Source organism: Manacus candei, unplaced genomic scaffold, assembly GCF_025592945.1.
Source record: "Manacus candei isolate 608988 ecotype Guabito, Panama unplaced genomic scaffold, ASM2559294v1 h1tg000088l, whole genome shotgun sequence".
Taxonomy (NCBI): Eukaryota; Metazoa; Chordata; class Aves; order Passeriformes; family Pipridae; genus Manacus; species Manacus candei.
The window spans coordinates 4,404,007-4,429,231 of record NW_026138136.1 but is presented as its reverse complement, the minus strand read 5'-3'; the positions used below and the strand labels follow the sequence as shown (position 1 = coordinate 4,429,231).

Here is a 25,225-nt window from a genome sequence, read left to right as displayed (position 1 = left end):
AGATTAACCAGCAATCAGTGAACTCTAAATTCAGGGTCAGTATGAGCAATGCTAAAGATAAACCACAACATTAGGTGCCACTATGATGTTAATATATATCTAAACAGTCTTCTATACATAATACCAACCATTATGGATCAAATGTGTCTTATTTATTTATTTGTTTGTTTGTTTGTTTACTGTAAGGAACTACAGTAATTTTATGTCACTTATTACCTTATCAATGTTTTTGAATGTGTAATATGTTTTTTTTCATATCTTTTCTTTCCTGCTTTGATGCCCAATCGCTCATACTTATGAAAACTCAGAATTTCTTTTCCACAGAAAATTTTGGGAGAAAAAAAAACACGTTTTGAATACTAAAATGGAAATTCTGAAAAAATTTGGAAAAGCAAAAACTAGATAGCATATATTTAGAAATGAAGTACTTATATTATTACTCATATTTATCTTAGATGCCAAGTTTTTCATCTTACTAGAACACCTCGTTTCTCATCAATATACATATCCTGAAGTTACAAGTTAAAAATCCCAAACTCTCCAGATGTTAGATGTGAAACTAGCCTGGTTTCCAATGAAAAACATTGCCTTTAGGTCATCTAAAGGCTATTTTCCAAATACTTTCTCAGAATGTGCTGGTTTCTCTAAATCAGATTAGTTTTACATCACAAAACACCACTGGCCAAGGATGCACGATCAATACGGCCAAAAGAAGTCTGGCTTTCCCTTTTTATAGCTTTCCCTTCCCTTTCTTTAGTCATTGTCTCTCCCTCATTTTTTTTCATCTGCAAGGGACTTCTTTCTTTGTTTCTGTGCAGTCTCCCTTTTTGACAACTGGTCCATGTGTAGTCTCTAAAAAGAGGATGAGATTGTTCCTCCTCCTTGTGATTTCTTAGCTATTGGCTTCCAGCTCCATGCTGTGCCTCTTGCATGGTCTTCTGCCTGCTATACGCTGTAGTGTCTGACCCATCTTTGGGGAGGAAGATGGCCTGTTGAGGGCAGAAAAGCTTTCAAACAACCAAACCTATAGGTAATGAAAAGAGAAACTTCCAAGGAATTAGAGAGGGTTGTGCAGAACTTACTACAACTCTGAAAGTCACTGTCCTAGCTCAAAACAAGTCTGAAAGCGAGGGCCTATGTACAAGAGGCTATGGGCAGTTGGGAAATTGCAGAAAAAAGCTTTTGTAACTTGTATTCTCTCCTTCTTGATCAATTTGAAGCTTTTCTATTAAACAAACAAAAAAAAAACAACACCTTATTCTCCTTTTTACACTACATACATCAATTCTATTTTAGTTTTTAAATTTTCTGGTTTTCTCTGTGAAGCTCACTATGAGGAAAATGTCTCGATAGGTCTATGTCATAGCTGTGGCCAGCTCAGGGTCCTATTGCTTCATCACTCTGTGCAAGCTCACCATCTCCAGGGCCTGCCTACCAAGACTATGTTCCTGTTTTCTTATCTTTCCAGAATGCTCAGGGTTTTCACTGAGTGATGCATACCTCACATAGTACAATTTTATCTTATTTAGTCTGAATAACATCTCTATTTCTCTGTTCATTTTCTGATCAAAATGTTACTGTTAATGTTAACTCACTGAGTACTGTTTATAGTCTGTCTCTAGTTCCTCCATTAGTTCTTTCCACTCTCTGTACAGAACACAACAAAAGTGAACAAAAATGCAGAATATTGTAAGAGATTTGTGATTTTATATATGAAAGAGAGGGTTAATTCAGCATCCAGATTTGTTTCGGTTGGAGAGAGGATGGAGGGAGAAGTTAAAAAAGCAAGTAGGTAATGAGAAATTCTGAAATGTTAAAATTTTTGTGAAGTTCTTTGAATATTTTTTTCTCGAGGCCTTGAGAAACAAGTTGGCTTAAATTGTGATATCCACATTGTGCATTGAAAATTAAATGACTTTGCCTTTATTTATGTATATATATTTTAGGTCCGAACATGGATTCTTACAGTGGGATACACAACTGCATTCGGAGCAATGTTTGCAAAAACATGGAGAGTTCATGCAATTTTCAAAAATGTAAAAATGAAGAAAAAGGTGAGAAGAAACAAACTCTTTTCTTATTGCTTTTTAAATATAATTTTCTAATTGTTTTGCTACCTTTCCTAATTGGCCACAGCTGTGCTGACTCTGTTCATGTGTCCCGTTCAAAGATCCTGAATGGTTTAATACTGGGGCTTTCTTGATCTCCTTTTTAGTCTCTGAGAGTTGGAGTCAAGCATCCTCTCTTCAGTCTTTATAACAAGAGGTGGGCAGTGGAGATGGTTATAAAATGTCAAAGTGAATTCGAATCCCCACTCTCACTTAGTATGTTGTTTCAGCATCCAGAGGGCTCCTTCTGGTAGATTCACAACTGTTAGGAAATGTTTTCTTATTACGTTTGGTTTAGATACAGATGTTACACCCAGATTTCTCATGAATTAGTAGGAGAAGGCAAGAGAAAATGCTGTTTAAACAGCTTTCTATTTCTAATTTTGATTGAAATTCCACAAGTTTACTCTAAGACTGATCAGAACTGAACTACAACTGTCTCTGTCATTTTTGGTACAGCATATTTTCTGTAAACAGCTAGGCTCAGCTCAGGACTAGTACAGCACTTCATGTATGTATTGTTCATTTGATACTTTCCTCTGTGGAGCTTCTTTTCACACATGAAGTACTTTTAATCAAATGGTTTTATTTAAAAATTGGAAAAATGGTGAATAGAAATCATTTTGACAGAAAAAGCATTAGGAGAAATGCACATGAAACAGAGAAACAAAATTAGTATTATTATAGAGTAGTGCCAAATGCAGTTCCTATGTGTATCTGAATATATTTATTCTAGTAAGTGATAAAGAGTCACATTCAAAATAAGTAGAACAATATTCCAAAACCTTGTCAGATTTCTCTTTTTATTTCCCTCTATGTGTGGTCAGAGATCTCTATTATTAATTTTTTTTGTCAGTACTGTGTTATTTTTTCCACAATTGCAATGTGTAGGGAGTCTGTTACAATGGGATACATCCTTCCCTTAAAAGGTTTGGACTTCAGATAAACACAGAGAGTTAACTCAGTTTCTAAGAGGATTTGTGTCTGAAGTTATTAAGGAATTGCATCTGGAACTGGATCTAGCACTCTGGCACCCTAACAACACAGCCACCTAGTACTTCCCCCTACTATTCTGTCCTGTCAGGTTTGCTTAAATGTTTGTTAATTAAATCCCAAATATCATTCATTGTAAAAAATAATGAAGAGTAAATACAAAATATGCTAAAAAAACCTAAAATTATAAAAAATTTCTGTACCAGGAACAGGATACTCTGGATGGAGGGAATTGGAAACCACCCTTTCTGCACCTGTGCAAAGAGCCCGCTGTAATATATCAGTTTATGCTACCAGAGTCTTCTATATATATTTGTCAAGGATCTTACACTTTCTATATTAAACTTCTTTAATGAAAGATGAGCCAGTATTTTATCTTTCTGAAAAATTAAATTTTATATTGCAAATATGTTTTCAGCTATGTTGGTACAAGTCTTTGTAAATCATTGAATTTACACAATATATTCTCAGTCTAACACATAAAAGCATTTACTTAATAACCTTTATTATCCTCAGAACTTTATCATTTTCACAACACGTACATTTCAAAGAGGAATGAACAGGTACTACAATGAACTCTTACTAAGCAATTACTTTTTTTTTTTTTTCAATTCTACAGTGCCCCTGTTCTTCAACAAATTGCAAATTGCAATTGTTTATGCACAGCTGGATGTTAAGAATTATTTAAGATCAGTTAAAAAGACACCAACCAGTATAAGGGAGATAAACTTTCAGATATCTGGATGCTGACTAATGAGCTACTTTGCTCTGAGTGATACTGGAAATTCAAGGCTATTAGGGTGCCCTATTCAATATTCTGGAATTAAGTAAATAATGCATTTTGTTCTGTAAACTTTAAAGAGTGCTTTATTTGGATATCCCACTCCAAAACACAAGCATGAATCATAGAAGACAACAGTTTTCTTAATGTAAAACAAATTAGCTATCCAGGATAAATATTTACTAGTCATACATTTTCTGTCTTTGATTTGCCAGGATAGATAAAACTGGCTTTAGGACTTGATTGAAAAATGTGGCACTCTTTACTTATGTCTTACAAGAATGCCATTTCCATTTTCTGCAGATATTATTTACAAATATTTTCTATCTTTGGGTGCACAGACATTAGAAATTTTCACAAACAATATCTATACTGACAAATAAACAAAAGTAGTGCTGCATGAAAAAGCACATTAATGTTTCTTGAATTAGCTGTGTCATGATAGAGCAGACTGGTGTTACAGTCAGAGGAGTACAAAGTTCCAAAATTATTTAAGTACTGTGGATCCTATTAATTTGTAATCGCTTCAGTTACTACTCGTATGTAAGTATGACAGTAAAATCCATATAACATTTAGGCCTACCACTTTTGCCTGTCATCCTCAATATTTTCATGAGGAAAATTTTTCCCAACAGTGAAATTTCTTCACAACGTGGAAGAATCTCTGTTCAGCTTTTGAAAATATTGGTTAATTGATTTCATTAAAGTGAGTATTAAGTAAGGGAGAGAAGAATATGATGAATAAATCTATCTTCATCAGATAGGGCAAGCTTGCTTCCGTACATTTATTGGACACTTATCTTAAGTGCACAGCATGGTTTTGTGAAGAGATGAGTGGATTTCTGTCTCATTGTGAGAAAGTGTACAGATTTTTAAATAATAAAAATACACTATGGCTCCATTTTAGTGCAGTGGAGAGTGGAACTAAAGTATTTAGAGTGTCTTGAATTAGTCAAAGATTCTCATTAACTGTTGTTTATAAAGCTTTCAAAAATCTCTTTTATTTTCACCCATTTATACATCCACTCCTCTATTATTGGAAAATAATAAACAAAAAAATTAAGAATACACTCCTTCTGCTATCAAACTACTAATGAACAAATTTTGCAAAATTCCCAGAGCTTGGTTACCATCTTTGATCTTCCTAGGGCTCAAAGGAAGCAAATTAAAAATGCATTAATTTTAACTGGAACAGAAACAGAGGGGTGCAAAGGAATCGATTTTGTCAAATGGAAATTACGAAGTCAGTAGGGGGAAATACATTACTTTTTAGTTTTGAAAAGATTAGTAGAGGTAATGGAAAATAGAATAGAATTAGTATTAATAATAACTGTGCAATTCTGGGTTTCTATGTCTCCTTTTTGTTGGTTTGGGCAGCAGAATGTCTTCTGCTCAGTGAGAGGTGGGAACTACTTTTATGTTTCCCTTGGCAGCGGGAGGGCTGGCAGCAGATGAGAGGAGAGAGAGGAGAATATCAGTGGCAGGAGAGCACATGATGTCCTGGGGAAGCTTTAGCGAGCTGAACCATTTGAAGAAGCCAGACCTTCTGGTAAAATTTAGAAGGATAAGAAGCTGTCTGTTTTGATGGGATCTGCACTGTCTTGGGGTTTTGGGGGTGTTAAAGCAGTCCTGCATAATGACTGCTCCTGCATAACTCCTGCATGCCAAATAAAGCCCATACACTTTTGATAAATACCAGAATAGTAAGAAATTCAAAGTCGTGGTATTTAAAGCCTCCATAAGTTTTATATATTCTGCTCCTACAAAGACAACCATTTGGCCATTTTTAGATGGCTACAATAAAACACGAATATGATGTGGGTCACAATATTGCTTTGTCGCAGTTCCTGTTTGAAAGTGGAATACATCTCAGTTGATGTTATAAGCTTGTCTTACCGTTAACATAGTACATTCTGGCTTTGTCTACTTGGACTTAATTCTTTAACTGTGGCATCACAGTGGGGGTTTTTATGTTTAATTTTCACTGAAAATAATTATCCTTGTACTCAATTATTACTACCCCTGTAGACTTCTGGTGGCATATGTCTTCATGCTGACAAAAGTTGTTACAAGACAAATACAGAATATAGTTACACAAGGGATGTATAACAGCGTCTTTTCTTGAGGCTTGTGCTGCTATAATTTTGCCAACATTATTCTACTCCTTCATGATAATTCATAAGCTTTTCTCTGTATTGGTACTATCACAGGGCAAGAAACCAACCACAACAGAGAAAAATGACTTATCAATCTAACCCGACTTAGCTATGCCTGTCAGGCTGCCATCTGGCAAACTTATTTTCATGTATTTGGCCTCCTAGGTCCTTAAAAGACTACTGAAGAGAGCTATGGTCTTCATGCCTTACAAAGATGGGTAGGAGATTGTACAGACTATGTTGTTGACACTAGGATGGGAGGCTGGCACTGCAAGGGAATGGTAGGGCCAAGACGTTGGGAGCAGGAAAGAGGCTGAAGATGAGAAATCAGGTTTGCTGCTAGGAGCTTCAACAGGGAAACCTGTCCATGTGAAAAGGGTAGGGAAAAGCTTGGAACTGTATACTGGGAGAAAATGTTGAAGAGGGAGACTGAATTTGTATTAAAATTCCCCTAGAATTAAACTAAGTTTGCAAGCCAGTAAAGACAGGAAAGGCTGTAAGAACTGATGAAGAAAGCTGAGTATGATGGAATGTAGAGCCTGAGTTCGGTATTTAAGTGGCAAACTAGATGAGAGATTAGGTCTGACTTAAAAATTAGATTACAATTGAAATTTAGAGGCAAAATGGGAGGCCTGAAAAGTAGGGACACAGACTGGGAAAGGAATGTAGGAATTAGAAAGGAGTAAGAGGCAAGAAAAAAGCTGAGATTAGGACTGGCAAAAATGGTTGCACAAGAAGTGTGGGCAGAGCATAAAATCTGAACACAGGATTTTAGAATTTCTCTGTTCTTTTTCTATTACTATGTACCTATAAAACCTACAGGCAAAACCTGTACCTTGTCTTCCTGTTATGTGGTTGTACAGCTCATGATAGCTACTAGTGACTGTTTTAGCTCAAGCTGATGAGGTGTGCAAAGATGTAAAGGCTCCTTTTGCTGATGCATGCAGCTCTTAATAATTGAATTCTCTTTCTTTTGGTTTTCTTTATGAAGAATGGGCTCATGAAAACATTAAAAGTTCTATGTTGTGGCTAAATGTCAATAACTGAAAAACTACAGCTTGCTCAGATCTCTACAATTTCCATTTCTTTCCCTGTGTGCATTCCCCAGTTCAGCCTTAGTTTTCTACATAATGCCACTGTCATGGAGCAAACGTGGAGTTTTGAGAAAGACAGTCTCATATATAAGAGAGTTAAGTGCCAAATGAAGTAAAATAATTACTTCATAGAATTATTTGTTATGCTTTAGGAATATCTCTGAGCATAGTTTTCAGAAATCATTCTTTTGTTTCATTGTTTCTGAGAAGGAAATTTATTACCTGAGTGAAACAGAGCAGGAATTCTCAAAATTGTAGCTCATTGCCTTCCCACTCCATCCCAACACAAATCTGGCCGCTCTACCTCCATAATTTGTATAGTTAATATCTTGTAAACAGGCACATGGGAAAACCGGAAGGAGTAAGACCATCCAGGCTCTTTCTGGGGAGCAGGGCACACGGATTACTCTGAGCAGCCCCAGGTTCTGATCCCCCCAGGTCAGGGTGGGCAGCAGCTGGCTGTGTGCTCCTATACCTGCATGGTGCCAGCTGCAGGGAAGCTGCCAGTTCCTGCAATTGCACAGTGTCCCCGGGGGGAAAGAGAGATTAAAGCAGTTGGAGTGTGCACGATTATCAGCTTTTTTGCTGCTCTCTTCTCCTCACAACTTGTCTCTGTTGATTGCTATCTGCACCTCTCATTTGACTACCTCTGCGAGAAAGTTTATAGAACAAGTGTAATCTCTAGACATAAATTTGCTATAAGTTTTTTGAGCCACCTGTGGAATTTAGAATTTATTACAATCTATAATTTTTCTCACAAAAGTGCTAGAGGTTTAAAAAAAGTTACCCATTATCTTAGTCATTTAAAAATAGATGAAGCCAAGTTCTCCAGATTATAATGACAGAGGGTTTAGGTCAGAACCTCACAGGCCATGTCTCCTTTATTCACTTTAATCCTTTGTAGACGCGGTTCTGTATTAGCATGAATATAGTTCATATCATCCGATAGTTCTTTCTGTAACCACTGCTATAATATATTTTTCCAGGTCAGTTTTCAGACAGTAAATATTCATACTTTTGCAGAACATTTTTGTTCAATCTAGCCAGAGCTTTTTGTGTGTATGAAAAAAAGTTATACGATGGATTTCCCCTGGAATACACATGTATTCTACTAAATATATATGAGAGATCATAAGTCTGAAGACAAGATGTGTCAGGATCCAGAAATTTACTTTGGGTAACCATACCAACAGTAACAATCTATTAGGGACCATCTGCTAAAAATGAACCAGCATATGGATACCTAAAGCAATGTTCAGTGTTATTGTTCAGTTCCTGAGAGTAAGAAATAAGACAGCAGCTTGAAATTTGCTTATGTTTAGGATTTTTTTTTTTATTATGAATATTTACCACTGGACAAAGTAATCTATGATACGTACAGTGCAGTGTGTAAATTATTCAGGTGACTTCATGGGTTATTAATATACAGATACAGTATTTCCTAAAGCGATATAAGTAGAAAGCAAATTATTTTTCCCCCAAATAGCTACAACTATAAATTTTAAGTCCAAAGCTTCAAAAATAGTCAGTGTAATCCTAGAATCCATATTTAGATGTAAAATAAACATCCTGGTTTTCATAAGAGCTGATCAGCCAAAGTGTCAACCAAGGAACAATAGGAATCATATCTCTAAAATTTACATTCATATAAATATGGATCAGGGAGCTTAATCTCAAGCTCCTGTCACAGAGAGAAACTGAGCTAATGAACTGTACATCTAGGAGAAAAATCTGCTTTTGAAGTAATTTATGTATGTAAATTTCTGCATGGTACAGTTTGATAAGGCTCAAACTCAGTAGTGACAAAAACAATGAAAACTGTGTGTGAAATGTAACTGCTCATAAATGGTACTACAACCATAATTTCTATGTATTATGAGACTAATGGATGACAGAGAAATAAAGACATGTCGCTACAAAGTATGAGGCAATTTTTTCCTGAATAGCTTGAAATTGGATTGTAAATGTAATCAAGTGCATTGATGTTCCTAACTATTTGGTAATGATGTAGTATGCTTTCCCACAGAATTTTTCATTAAGGAAAATATTAAAGTCTAGGTATTTTAATGTTATCACAAACAAAATCAGAACATTTCTTCTAGAGCATTCAAATCCTTTATGCACTTTCATTTTTTTCCTGAAGATTGGGATTCCTTTTAACAGTAAACATGAGAATTCACAGCTCTCGCAGAAATTCCTTCACCCTTATTGCCAATGTGATGTTGGGCTCAACAGGTGCATTTCTCTCGAAGGTGAATTTGACCTGCTGTGTTGATGTCATATGCAGCTCTCTCAAGGCAAAATGTCTTGCTTTATTTATGGTAGTAAGCAGAAGTTAACACAATATTCAGGGATGTTTGTAAGACTATTCTCTAAAGCACAGTTCAGCAAAAATAGCTGGTTCTGATTTTGTCGAGTTAGATTTCTTTAGTGCCATTTTTAAATGAAAATGCTTTTTATTTTTGTCCTTTCGAAAGAGTTTTGTGAAAAATAGCCATGTTGTATCACTCTGTGGGCTCATTATGCTTGGATTAGCAATATTAGTAAAACAATCACCTCTCCAATTCTCTAGTGCATTGTAGTCATGACTAAGGCTCAGGCTTTCAAAAATGAGGATTTTTATAACTTTTTTTAACCCGTCACTGAATCCCTCTCCTTCTCTAACATCTGTAAAGTTTCTATCTTCTACATCCCCTAGGGAGCACTACCACTAGGATGTTCCTGCTTTCTTTTATATGAGTTGGAAAAGAGGAAATGTGTCCTCTGATTGGATAGCTTCTCCTGGCATCAAGGCATAGAGTCAACAGATCCACATTCGCAATACTGTTATTGAGAGGATGAGTCTACCCAATGATGCAATTATCCTAAACAGGAGTTAGCAAAGAGAACGTGCTTTAGAAATGTGTTCTTTAGCAGGCTAGTGACTGTAGCTATTTAATTCTCAAAACCAAGCTTTTTGGTGATATCCGATTGTCCATTTTTGTCAAGAGTACTACACACTCCACTATCCTGGAAAGCAGAAAAAGTCATCAAGTTCCTAGACTAGAAGGATCACAGTAGATTCTCACAGGAAACAGAAATGTAACTTTTTTGTTTGTTTTTTATAAGTAGATATACAAATCTTCCATGAAATTAATCAAAATACCTCTAAGAGTGTAAAACTTAGCTTTTTACTCCCAGTGACTTACTGGTCAAAAAACCTTGTTTCTACAAAGCATGCTTTCTAAAATGTTAGCATTCACTCACTAAAGCTAGTGTAATTGCAGCGTGATGTGTTCCCAATACTAATCATAGAATCTATTATAGGAAATACTCATAATAGCTGTTGAAAAAAACATTGTGGAGTTATTTGGAACAATGTATAATGTGTTTTCAATAGTCCTTTTTTCTCATTCCATTACACAATAGAAATTAAGAATGTATTACAGTACAGTTCTCTAAAATATTAATGGCTTTAATAACTATAAGATAGATATCTCCCTCAACCCACGTATGGCAAAGTTCATCCACCTACCACTGCCTCTGCATCACCAACCTCATGGCGCCATCCCACTTGTGTCAACCCACTTAATGTAGGGGACCAACCCAGAGGTGTCTATTAATCATACTGAGGGAAAGGAAGGAGTAGCTTATGCAGTGGAGAGAGTATCCTGAAGGCAAATTCAGGAGTGGTTTTATGCTTCCTTTTCCAGCCTTTAAGACTTTATAATTTTTTGCCCCCAAAACTCTATTATTTTTTCCCTTTCCCCTCCAGCTCAGAGGAAGAACTCTTATCAGCATGATTTCTCTATGTACCAGGGAGAGGAATATTTGGTTTCAGATTTCTGAGGGCTTTTATAATTGCTGTCAGTGCTATTCATTTAATTGAATAAGGTCTAGGAAGCTTCACAGAGGGATCCTTTAAAAAGGTTTTTTCTCTACAGATTCCATCCCCGGAGTCTGGGGAAGAGACAACTGAAAAAAAGTTAATTAATACCATTAAGTGTTTATCCAGCTAGTGCCAGAAGGCAAGGGACAGCTCTGTCAGCTAGAGTAGAAATGGTTGATCTACATGAGAGAAACCAGAATCACCTTCTTAAACAGAAAACCCCTACATTTTAAATGAAAAAGAAAATATATATATATTTATATCCAAACCTATAAATAGATACAAAACTACTCCCAGACTTACTATGCTTCTATGAATTCAATTAAAAACTCAACCAATCAACCAAACCACAAAGATTTACCTAATAATTTACCTTCCTATAAATCTAAAGATATTTTCTTCTGACAAAGGCAGGTGAAGTTCCTGGTAACAAGAAACTAACTCTGTTACCAGGAACAAACAAACTTAACTCTGAAAAAAAGACAGGGTAAATTAATTCTTCAGTCAATGTTGAAAAGCCATTGGTGGAACTCAGTACATCACTAATGTTGCATCCCGGAGAAAAGGGTTAGTCTTCATATGCAAGGCTCTTTCTTCTTGGTTTAGAATGAAGTTCAGCTTTAAGTTCTACATCATATGCATATGCAGAGTTGATTTCTAATAAGGTAAGAAATAACAAAAAGTTTTCCCTAACCTTAACTATAAAAAAAAAGCCTAATGTTTAATTACTGTTGTTTGCCAGATTGCCAAGTAATCCCATAAACTGACTGACAATAGTGTCCTTCAGGGCGCAATGGATGTGCTTTAGGAAGCAAAGGAAAAAAAAGCCCCACAAAAAGTCTATGAAATAATAACTAAATGGACAATTGAAGTTACTGTGGCACGTAGCCTGTGATAGTTCTAGAAAATCCTCTGAAGTTTCCATGAGCAGAAACTTTATCCCAGAAAGATTTAGAGAGATTTTATATCTCCTTTGATCTGACTGCAAGGTCTATGGAAGGTAAAGATTTTGATCTGTCTTTATAGTCACAGGTTTTCAGAATAATTTTTATTTGCTCATGCAACAATGTTGCTGAGAAAAGAATGGCTTACCAGTTTCTCTACTGAGTGAATTTGTTTTGAGGACATCGTTTCCAGATATATAGTCCAGACTGGTAGCAATGGCATTTATAACAGTGGGCAGATCTGCCAGGATGAGACAGATTCACCTATCCAATCACAGATGGTAGAAAATATGACTCACAGATGCTGCTGTGTGAGAGCTTGGCCTCAGGAAGGATTCAGAAGCACTTGCAAAAATGGATTTTATTAGCTACTGTTCATTTCTCCAAAAGCTGATTTACTGTATGCTAGAAGGAAAATGAAAAGGGAAAAAATAAGAACTTTCTTCTTAAAGAAGAATGATATATTTGATTGTGAGGAGCCTCAGTTGCTTGTGACTTTCTTTTGTCAGAGGATTTGTTGGATTCACAATATCTGAGTCAAGACTCCTTCAGTGCATCTGGTGTTTCCCAAGGAGTGAATGTACTGAACTTAAGGAGTGCTGGTGGGTGGGAGTGATGGCTGGGGAGAGGGAAAGCTGGGCTTCCTGCGGGTGGAAGGAGGAGAGTAGCAAGCCTTTTAGAAATGCTGCTAGTGATATACCAGCAGCATTTCTCAGAGCAAATTTATGTTAGGACAAGCTGCTAATCATTGACAGAAATGAAAATAATTGAAGTTCAGTGTCTTGTTCTGAAAGCTAGCATTTTGGTGGAGAGTTCTGCTTCAGCAGAAAAAAAAAACATTCCAGCAATGGTTTTGCCAGGGATAGACCAGCACTGTGCTGAGCGTGTGAGGCAGCCCCAGGCACACTGCATTCAGCCTGCTCACCCTGCACACAGCATCAGTACCCCAGTGTTTTACAGAGCTCATTACAGTAGTGTAGGTCACTTTATCTGGTTATCTTATGGGCTCTCTTTTGCTTGCCTTCCTCCTGGCTGTCTGGCAGAAGTAAGGGACGAATAATACCCACTGCCAGTGACAACTGCTCTTAAATAACTCTCCCCTTCTGTCCAGAAAAGGTCCATTAACAGCATAATGTAGGGAAAATAGCTCCAAGAGGTATCCAAGGAAGAGCTCCACTGTTTGCTGTATCTCTACTTTTATTTGTTCTAATAACTACCTGTCCAAAAAAAGGTTACCAAACTTACATGTGAACTAAAATACTGACAGTAGTGCAAGGTCAGGTATGAATGAAAGAAAGACATCCAAGAGCAAGGAGGAGTGGTTAGCAATGTGATCATGAAGTGATTTATTTTGATCCTATGAATGGATTATGAGTATTACTGCTTTTAATAATATCCTTTCATTCTTTTGCTTCTGACATTGTACCAGTTTAATTAGTATTGTCAGATGTTGGTAAATCTGCATCTAAAATGCTCACTATTTTCATTAGAAAGATAAGATGTTTTGGGTTTTTTTTCAAGGAACCTTTTGGGTTTAGGAGGGCAAAGGGAAACATTTCTGGCAGATGCTTTTCACATAGCTTTAATTTTCTCAAATACGTATTTTTAGCTGAAGTTAATTGTCTTCACATCCTCTTAGGGTGTGGGGAGGGAAGAAGGGAGGGACATGTTTCAGAATAGTAATTTTTCTGATCCTAAATTGTGCCCCACACAGGTGGGATGAATTGTCCTTTAAAGGCTTCTGTCCTTGCCCACTGGCTACTGAGAAAGGCTAGACGTAATAGTTCAACAGCCAACTTCAGTATAATAAACCCCATCAGTTAAAAAGAAAGGCCAACAAAAGTATGCCAATACAATAATTTCCCTAGCCATTTAAGAGGGAGGAAAAGAAATTTGAGTTGAGGTGTCTACATGTCATCTAAATCCAAATTCTCTTTGAACTTGACTCCCCATGGTTTTTCTCTTCCATATCTCCACTCATACTAGGAGCAGCATTATGTTTGTTTCACTCAAGACCTGTTTAGAGGCATTGTAAGGGAGATTAAAAAATGCATGGGCTTTTTTTTACAGCGGATAACCTGACCCTTTTCAGCTTTGATTGTCTCTTGGTAAGGAACTAAAAAGTTAGGCAATAGTTCTGTTTTCCCAAAGAAGACAAGGGACCAAGCTGTGTCTGAGAATCTTTGCTTAATATCTGCTTTCATTTTAGCTTAATAAGGAAACACATTTCAACAGTCTTTCTCCCCTTGCACATCCCACCAAGGCACCTTTTCCTTGCAAAGTTCTCCTTACCAAGCCATCCAGCAGCAAGATGTACCACCATGAAAGTTGCAGCCTTCCTCTTCATCTGCCCTCTCTAGACATGTCTGTGCTATCTCTGATGAAATGGATGTACTGCTTCATTACTGCTGCAAACATGTGGAAAGCATACTTTTCCACTCCTTTATAATGATGGTGGCTACATGGATTTAAATAACTTATCTCAGGAAATGAAAATAATGTATCGAGTCCTTTAACTCATTCTGATTGTTGTCTTAGTCTACTCCAAATTATCTATAAAATAATCCAGCAGATTAACAAAAAGCAGTGTACAATGTTGCAGAAGCATCTTTCAAAATAAAGAATGTATCACAGCAAACAATATGAAAACCAAACTTTCTAAATTTCTTCTTACAGTATTTAAAATTTTATTCCTTTTTTATAATTTCCTTAAACTTGATAAGAATTCAATGCAAATACAGTTTTTTCTAGGCAGAAATAGTAACCTTGCCAGTGTTAGCTGACACTAATACTTCATAACACATTTTCAAAATCCTAACAATTTCATTAAATTGAACTGAAATAATCACAACTTTATTAAGCTTCTCAGTCTCAATATTTTTGAATATTTCATTTTGATTAGGCCAACTATTTCTGAGAAACAAAACTTGGGAAAAAAATATGTAGCTTTGTCCACGTTAAAGCAACTTGGCAAATCTTTTGACTCTTGTATGAGTGTTCATTAGTAATAGAGGTACATATTAATTTAAAAACCGTGAACATAGGTTCAAGGGCACCGACATAAAGTTAATTTAAGCCTGATATTTCAACATGTTTACAACTTGGCAACTAAAATAATGTCTTTGCAGTATATTTTTTGTGTTGCTATGCATATAACATAGGAATTGCATAAAGCTATACAAGATTGTAATATGTGGTTTGGCTTGTTATTTTTATCAGCAACTCTTGTCTTTCTTTTTTGAACCTAAAATCCTTGCAGAATTAAAAGCATGTCTTACACTGGATGTGCATTAAGGCCTCTGACCTTTCTTATATAGAAAAAATAAATCATTCCTTTCTACTTGCGTAACAAAGGCAAATGTTAAACACATAGACACACAAAAACTCCAAAATAAACTTATCTTTTGATACCTTTTGAGTGTGTTTTCCACATCCAAGAAGGTTATGAAAAAGTGAACACTGTAAATCCTAGTGAAAACTATCTCAACTCCTGCTACTCTGAGAGGTGAGATGAACACTTGTCCACATTTGCATACATAGACACAATAGTAGCACCCTAAATTTTTTTTTTCTTTTTCCAGGAATTAGTAATAAACCTGGACTTCAATATTAATATTTAAGAGTCCTCCAAATTTCTTTTTAGAAATTGGAAAGCACTTTAGATACTTCTAATAATGATGAAATGAAATAAAATAATTTATGTATTCTTGTTTTCAACTTTCCATATTTCTGAAACTTTTCTTTGTTCATTGTTAAAAACCTTTATTATTAGCAACCTGTATTTTTCTCCCTGTATAGGAAAAAAGCTGTACAGGGATCTATCTATGGCTCATGGGAATCTCCCTGCTTCTTTTTTCTTTTTTTTTTTTTTTTTTTTGTCTCTCCAGATCATTAAAGACCAGAAGCTACTCGTGATAGTTGGAGGGATGCTACTGATTGATCTTTGCATCCTGATTTGCTGGCAGGTTGTGGATCCTTTGAGGAGGACAGTGGAAAAATATAACATGGAGGTATGTCCTCAAGCCCAAATAATACTTGTGGTTGCATATCAGTATCTTCAGCTTTCTATAAGACCAAGCTACAAATGCAGTAGGTTATAAGAAAGCAAATCAAACTGTGTATTTTGGGGGAGGAAGGGTTCTGTTTTTTAAACGAAATAGAAATGAAATAACTGCAACCAGAAGAAATTGTATCTGTAGTTGAAGGTGCCACAATTCTGTCACTTGTGAGAGATTTTATTTGAAAGGGTTGTAAATACAGGAGAGTCCTCTGCTAAGACTCTCTCTTAGAGTTTGTTGCAATAAATAATAGATTATCAGAACCCATTAGTGGATTTCAGTAACAGCTCATTCAAGATAAGTGCAGGAGAGGTCACTGCTTAGACTGCATTCTTTGTGGAGGTGGTCAGGAATTATGTTACCTACTGCTATATTTATTTTTAGTAATTTTATATTCATACATCCATACTGATTGTTCGTATTTTAATGTCATTCTCAGAAAGGTCACAATTGCAATTTGGATAGGGAGGAGGTAATAGCTTGGTGCTAACTGTACATATTTTCCAGCATTCTGGTTGGTTTCTAGAAGGGAAGCTGAAGCAGAGCTTTCTGGACAAACTGACAGTAAGAAACAGGACAGCAGCAATGCACAACCAGAAAAAATAAAAACTATCTGTATGTAGATAAGCAGTTTTTGAGAGTTTATTGCTTTCAACGTGGAAACTGGTGATATCTGAAAACTAGATCATATGAGGACAGTCTAGAGGTGTTATTCTCCAATATTTGGCAATCAGTAAGAAAAAGAATGGGAGCTTTCTGATGTTAACATACACAAGAAAAGATATGCTATTTTACTTCATTGCTTTTACTTTGTTCTTACTTTGCAGGGTAGCTCTGGAATTTTATTAGGAGAAGATTTTAATTTTTATTTGAATGTAATTTGTAGAAAATACCTTAGAACAATGCCTCCTGAACTGCAAGGGTTGCCTTTCAAGAAATCATTTTAGAGTCTGAAAAGATATGTCAGTCATTCCATAAAGTTTGAACTTTTTTTTAAAAGACTTCTCAATTAATATGGTTTTTAATAAAAAATGGAAAATGCAATTGAAATTTGTCTTGTGGAGATGTTGCTGCTCTATGTGTGTACAGCTTGAAGCCATAGTAGCTTGTTCAGAGCCTTGTTTACATCATTTTGTTCCAACTGTATCGCAACTGATATTTCAATTGTCAGTATTAACAGTTTCTCTGCTCATCTAAAACAAAACATGAAAAAAGTCATGAAATCCAACTGAAATAATGCTCATTTAGAAGGAATTTTACTTTTAGAAGGAATTTTACTTTTTACTTTAGTATAACTAAAAATCCTGATATCTAGTCTTACTAGAATCACTTAAGTGAAATGTCCATAGTCAGCAGCAATTACTGTGAAGTTATTAAACCATAAAATGCCATGTATTTGAGAAATAATGTTTACTGCAGTTTTAAATTATTGCAATTTCCATCTGAACTTTTCAGTGTTCTTTTATCATGTAATGTATAATACTAAAAACTTAGTGTAGTTGTTCCACATTTGGGGCTGACTAGACCATGGGGCTGCACACCAGTTGCCTGAACTTTGTAACAGAACTGAAATTCTCTGGGAACTATGTAATCCCATGCAAAGTCACACATGAGACTGTTTAATATTTTGAGCACTCAGCGTAGAATTGACTTGAGTGTACTGTTAAAGCTCTTAGCTATTACTATAAGTTGTGCAGAATGTTTTTTAAGCTAGTGGATTTGGGGTGGGAAGGAAATAAAAGTATTATGCAAACAAGTCATTAAAATATTGTATGTGCATAAAATATGTTTATTATATAAGTCATGAGGTGAACTGCAATTTGCTTTCCTGAAGCACACCTCTTCAGGTCTAAAAAACTCCTTAGTAGAGGCAAATAACAAATTTTTTGCCCCTATTATTATTATGCTATAATATAATAAATATAATATCATATCATATAAATAAATTTTAAGTGCAATGGTCAATTATTTAGTTGAGTTTGACTGAGCAGGTATTATCTTTTCTGTGTTTGAAAAGTACTTACCACATAGTAAACACTGCTGGAGGCAAGTTTCTGTTTTCAGGAATATTGTGTAACATATATTCCTTGTCCCACTTGCTTCTATGAAATAATTTCAAAGGGATTACTTCCCTCAGTTAAAGCTAATCCTAGTGATAAAGACTAAGCTAACTGTAGGTTCCAAAGTTATGAATGCAATCAGTCATTCTAGCTAATGAACCATTTGAGTGCTGTTTATGAATACTCACTGGCTTCCTACATGATAGTTCTGCATTTGGTTACTATCAGGTGGTCCTCTCTTAGTTGTGTCTTCATAAACACGTCAATCAAAGTAACCAAGACGAGAAGCCTAAAAACTGGCAGTGTCCTTTGCTGTTTGCCATTATTCACAAAATAGTTTGTTTCAATGAATTAACAGCAGTAAATTATGAAGAACTTTTAAAAATTTCTTAAATCCAGAGCGTAAAAATTCAGGCTCCTTTTCTGGAGTAGTTTGCAAAGTCCAAGCAATCCATGCCTAAAAGCTGAGAATAGGCAGTCTAAATCTAAAAATACAAAGGGAAGTGAAGGCTTTTGTGGAGATTTTCTGGCCCTTACAGAAGACAAAAGTCACATGGGATGTTGGGTCTGTCAGTTTTCAGACTTGTCTCTGGCATCCTGACCCCAGATGTATGGGTTCTTTATGAAAAGCACATCTGTGGCTGCTATAAGACACCATTTTAAAAGTTTTAATGACTGAACCATAAGGCATCCAGATCCTCCGGTCATCAGTAGGGTGAGTGGTTTATGCTATATGATATATAGATAATAAAATTGCTGCATAAAAGCAAACAGGTTAAAGATCAAGGCAGGCACAACTTTAAAATTTCCATAACTATATGTTGATCTCCTGCAGAAGAACTGTAAGGTTGCCCCTACGTACATTTCATAGAGTACTGTAGGCTTGATTTTCACATAACACAAAAGTTTACTGATAAAAAATGCTTCTCAACTTCAAGCAGCAGTGCAAAAAATAGGAATTAATCCATAATATAACCCCTATTCATCTGTTTTGCTAGTTGCACTGGCTGTAACATTTTTCCTTTTGCTAATTTTTCAGACCAGTGGAGAGACCAATCGCTTTTTTTCTCACTAGATTCTTCCTAGGCTGAACTAGGAATTTGCTTTTTTCATCATAATTCACCTTTTTTTTCATCATCAAAATGCTCTGTTGTTATGATCAGATCTCAGCTAGGTTCCTGCCAGACTAAGTGTCTCCCAGTTGTATGAACTGGAGCGTATCCTTTCTCTCTGTCTTGCTGTCTGGGTTCTTCAGCTCAACAGGCCATGAGGAATTATGGTGCTTCTGTGTATGTAACTGTGCAAGAGCTTTGCCCCAGTAGAAAGGCTTTACCATCTTTTCCCAACCATCTGGATTTTGTCCTGGTTTCTTAAGAAGGCCACATTTATGTACAAGGGGCTCTGTGTGGTTTTTTCCTACTGCCTAACAAACTTTTCCTGTTTCAGTCAAATCTGACAGATTTGAGAAGATACAGCTTTTAAGGACATAGCACTGCAACAGATTTGATGGAAACAGACAGCTGTGTGGAGGAGAGATTTGGGTAGTGTCTCCCCAAAGAGAAGGGTCACAGAGTGAGTTTATCCCTTTGTCTAAAAACAGACATTTTAAATGACCCAATTCAGGGGACCTTCACTCTTAGACCAAGAGAATCCAGCCACAAGACAAAAAATACTTAGGAAACCAGCTTGCTGTAATTTCAGTTGCTCAGCTGCATTGGACTGAAACCACAGTCTGAAATAGCAAAATCCTTTACAAAGTGGAGTCTGTGCAATAACCATAGCATAATTCATTTAGGTACTTAGTATAGTTAAAGGGTCTGTGTGTAGACATACAGTCACACTCACCTCTTGCTCATAACGCAATGGTGTAATAACTCTTTTACTTTACAGTTTAGCTTGAAAGCCTCTGTCTGGCTTATCTTCTCACAACACAACAGACAACCTCTGTGGCCAGGGAAGATAGACAATGATAGTGTTTAATAAATAATAACTTGTATACTAGGGGAGATGGACTAGATTTTATAATTCTCAAGGAAAAAAGATCTTCATTAGTGTTAGATTCAATAAAAACAGTACCTTGCACACTGGATTCTACAATATTTCTTGTAGAATTTTAAAACCTGTTAGTCCAGTGCAGCAGCCTTTCCCTTCCTTGACATCTTAGTACCAGTTATGTAGTTATCTCTGTGATGTTGTCTCTTGTGCATTCTTATGACAACAATATCAATACTTAAAAGTTAACTTTATTCTGGTATCTGGAATACTAGTATTTAATGTTTCACACTGAATTGTCCTGGGATGGTAATAAATGTGAAATGGAGAAAAAGTGCAATTTTAGAAGACACAGAAGAGAAAGAGAGATCAATGAAACCCAACCTATTTGGGCTTCTAGCATTGATATAGATGCAAAGTGAGGAGACTAAGAATACCCAACCTTATATGAGGATATTGCAATAACAAAAATGCCAATATGCAGGAAAGATTGAGTATACCATGCCAGTGTCAGAGTAGTGCAGTATGTTAACGAAAAATCAATTCAAATTACCATATTAATATTTTTTGTGCATTCCAAGTGTATAACTATGCTGTTGGATACATATTACTAACCAACAAGCCAGAAGGCCAGCTTTGACTGATAAGTTGAGGGAGTCATAAACATCACAGAAAGCAAAAAAATGTATATGTGAACTAGATGAATGTGCTGCTCAGACTAACTCATTTGGTAACTGCTTTGTAATTCAATAGATTAGAGAACCTACAGAGAATTAACCCTTCATTTCATTCTGAATAGCATACAGAATCTGTTCCAATGTCTAGATATCTGAAGGAGTTTTCTCCAGTATATTTCCAAATATATTGTTCTTAGTTTTCATAGTTTGAAGAAGCAACAGCCAAAAAAGAGCAGTAGACAGATACTCAGGCTTCAGAAAAGGGAACAACACTAAACTGAGGACACTAAAGAGACACTAAAGAGACTAAAGAGGACACTGTAGAGAGTTAAGTCTTTGTGGGTGATCTAGAGATTAGTAAGAATACCATATTTGAGACACAGAGTAAATGCATGCCACACATTGAGTAAGACTTGAAAAAGAAGAGATTCAACATGACAAAGCAGCAGGAAGACATCCTTCAAAAAAATTAAAGTTGTATCCAAATGAGGAAAATAGACAAGATCATAAAGTCTGCTAAGTTAAATGTAGAAGACAATAAAGCAGTCTAAAAAAAAAAATCTTGCAATGAATGAAAAACTAATAGTAAATCTTTCTGTAAATACAGATAGCAGGAAGTTTGCCAGGGAACCTTTGGAACAATATTTGATCAGAATAGAAGAGCATTACCTGCAGAAAACAAGGCCGTGTAGAATGATTAAATGATTGATTTGCTTCATTCAGAAAAATTCTTAGTGGAAGAGTTTGTGGAGATTGCTGTGCTAGAACCCTTCTGATGAACCCACTGAGGAGTAACTGGAGTTTCTGGTAGGAATAGAGAAACTGATCAGAAATAAATCACTGCAAAAATATTATATTCTCCCAGGCTTTCTAAAGTAATTCAAAAGAGTAACAGTCAAACTACCAACAACAGTATGTAATCATTAGCTCAGAACTACTTTGATATCTGAACAAAATGTTGCAAATGTCTTGCCATGTTTTCATGACAGAATGGAAACCTCAGACTTGTAAGTTAAAGTCTGTAGTAGGCCACCTTATAAAAATTATAATCAGGAGTAGAATTAGTAATTGATATGCTACATTGAGGAGGAGTTGACGTGGCACTTGTGAAGGAACAAGTCATTAAAACTTATCGAAGTCCTTTGAAGAAGCCAGCAAACTTGTGAATAGAAGTTGACACAGCCTACTAGGTCTCCAAAAAGGACTCATCAATTTCTTTCATCAAAGGCTCTCGTGGATACGACATAACCACGGAATAAGAGAGAAGCCCTGAAATGGGTATTAAGTTCTTTAGAATAAGGAAACAGAATTAAGAAATAAATAACAGTTCCTTTTCTAGTATGGACAGATGTAGCCAGTAGAGTACTTCAGGACAAGTTCCAGTCTTTGTGCTGGTACCTGTGTTGTTCAGTGGAAGAGAAGGTGAATGAGAAGATGACAACGTTTTAATGGTTACAGTAAGTTATTTCAGAAAATTAAAATGAGGGCTGATTGTGAAGAATTCTGGACAGATCTTGCAAAGTTCAACATAAAGTGGAATTCTCTTTCCTTATTGCAGCTGCAGAATAAGAGAGCTGCAGCTCTCTCATAACTGAGATGTGATGTAAAGAATACTCAGCAAGGAATGCATGCATTAGGTGTGATAGAAAAGGAAGGGTAAAAGCATGTCCAAGGTAAGCATGCTTCTATACCTTGATGGACTAGTTAACTAAGAGCAGAGGCCATCAAATTTAAAACTTTTCCTTTGGACAGACTATTGTCTTGTAAAATTGACTTGTCTCTACATTTTTAAATGAAAGTTATATGAAAATTTGGATTCAACCTGCACAAATGTAGATTTTTCTCTTCAGTATTCATCTTCATTAATGACACTGTTGCTGTAGGAACTGGAAAATACCCTGGTCCAAAATTATATAGAGAGTGCAGGGTGTGTATGTGTGTGTTTGTATACACATGCTAAAAATGTGGGAGTAACATAGGTATGGAATTGATAAAGATGTCTGTTTCAAATTCATGTACTCAAATAGAATTATGTAGATTCTTCACCATTTTGAAACAATCATATCATGTTCTTTTCTCTTTCTGCATATGTGTGTATGCAGAAACAGATGTGTTTATGGGGTGTTGTTTACATTGTGCTGTTGGGCTATTCAGTCAGCTAACAGCTGGATTAGAGAGAACTTTGTCAAATGTGTAATATGAAATGAAGAATTTAATTGGCTGAAGTAGTTTCTGGGGGTGTTCAGACTAATGCAGGTCAGAGCTTGTTAGTCAATTTGTTCTCTAAATATCATTATGCCCATCTGTTTCCCCTACTATTTTTTAAATAAATTTAATTTCTTTCCTTCCAATCTGAAATATTACAGACTGTGGGAGCCAAATGTCTCCTGAAATCTGTAGCCTGCTTTAAAATCTTGCCATTGTAGTTCACAGCAGGCGGCTGCCAGCAGTAGCTCAAACTGAGAACTCTTACTTGCATCTGCTGGGACCCACCGGTGGCTGGCAGACGTTCCAAAGGAGGGGAAAATGAATGGCATTAAAGTCAGCTCTAAACCTTCCACCAGCCCAGAGGATGTAGAGCAGGTCCAAAGAAAGAGTAACTATTAAAGAGTAAAAACTGGTTTACTTCTCTTTCTCATTTGACATCAGTTTCCAAGGAAACAGAACAAAACGTGAGAACTGGGAGCCAGCAGCTGAGATTGACTCAGCTGGTGGCTAGTCCTGCTTCTGTTCCCATGGAAACACGTATCAAATTGGAAAAAAAAAATAAATGGGGCAGGGCCAGTTACAAAATGGCAGGACAATGGCTGCTGCTTCAGCTACTTAATAAGATGAGGCTTGCTGGTATTTATTCCTCTTCAGTATGCAAATCCAATTTTAGGAATTATTCACTTCCCAAAAAGCACTACTTCCCAACATCAGGAATGTAGGAACCACTATCATGGACAAGGCTTGTAATTCCTCTTGTCCAACAGGTTGTTTAAAACAATGACTGGCCCAAATACCTTCAGAAGTGGATGATAGAAGTGTGTACTGCACATTTGAGAGTTTACCAGTCACGCTTGAAATTTTGGCCATAATTCATAATGAGTAGTGACTTGAAGTGTACAGTTGAGTATATCTCATAACTCTTTTATTCCCTCACTAGTTGAACACTTTTGTTATTCCCATAAATGTCAGGGGGTTTTGACTCTTGCTAACATTGCACAGTTCAGTGTAATTGCTAACTACGCAATGTGTGAAGAAGTTCTTTTTTCACTTTTGGAAGTGTCGTTTTTCAATCTCACTGAACGTACATTATTTTTCTTTTAGGGAAAAAAAGAGAATTGAATCTTCCATGCCTCCTTTTGCAATACCAGTTATTACTATGCATCTGTGTGTTTGCAACATTATTTTCCTCTTTTCTCTTTGGTAGGCAGCCCCAATCTTATTAAGATCTTTTTCCGATGACATAGAAACTATAAAGCATCCTTTTTAGTTAGGATGACTAATATTACATATTTTAGAAGATCTATGTAATGTGTTTTATCTATTATTCATCCTCTTCTTTATATTTAGTGTATTATTTTTCACTGTTGCACACCACTGAACAAAATTTTGGACTTCACTGTCAAAGCAATTCCCAGATCAATTCCATGAATTAATTATGACTCTGAGAAAATATATAAGCAGTTTCACTGGTTTTAGGTGAAAATGGCATTACAGTTACTGAAATCAAATTATATTTGTCATCATAAGGCCCACTCAGTTACTTTCCTCACACATTTTTAGACTCAATTAGCTTCAGTATTTTTGTCTGCATATTTTCATGCTTGTGCTGTTGAGCAACACTGATTTTAGTATGGAATTATGGTTCTTAGAGTGGAAGAATTATTCTGGAATATGGAAGCATGATAGTGGAGGAGTTTTAAAATACAATTATTGTTACTTGTGCTACAGTTATGTAGTCACACTTCTGGCATGTCACTGCTGCTTTGTGAACTCTTTGCTGTAGCTCCTCCAGTTCTGAGGACTCTGCTACCAGAGGTACCCAACAGGACCCATCCTTTCAACTGCATTTGGAAACTCAGATTATTGTTCTTCCTTGGGAATTCCAGGTATAATCCCTAGTTCTAAGTGAAATTAGTCTATTGGATGAAAGGAAATCAGATGCCAGAATCTAACACCAGGAAGTCAACACATAAGCACAGACTAAAGCAATTTATTTACCTCTTTTGATGAGGGTGTAGAATACATAGTTTTAGTTATACCCACATAGTGATAAACTGGTCCCAGTCCAGGTAACTAGGACATAGGCTTGGTGGCTATTCCTGACTTTAAACGTCACATACATAGGATACAATCATTCAGGTTTATTTCTCTGAAACCTAAAGCCAGATCCAAAGTTAATACTGATTTTATGCACCCTTAAAAGGCTGCAAACAACTACAAAGTTGGTATAGGACAACACTGATACTTTTTGGCAATTAGAAACTGACTACCAAATAGCAACAT

General features: G+C 36.1%; 1 protein-coding gene across 2 annotated transcripts in view; it reads left to right on the top strand.

Moving 5' to 3' along the window:
* Positions 1-25,225, top strand: part of GABBR2 (gamma-aminobutyric acid type B receptor subunit 2) — a 474,253-nt gene that overhangs the window by 316,888 nt on the left and 132,140 nt on the right. The window contains exons 12-13 of one of the 2 annotated variants that reach the window (XM_051812705.1): positions 1,947-2,054; positions 15,832-15,954. In XM_051812705.1, coding sequence (XP_051668665.1) covers positions 1,947-2,054; positions 15,832-15,954 — 231 coding nt within the window. The remainder of the gene's footprint in view (positions 1-1,946; positions 2,055-15,831; positions 15,955-25,225) is intronic. The other variant, XM_051812706.1, reaches the window with a different exon arrangement.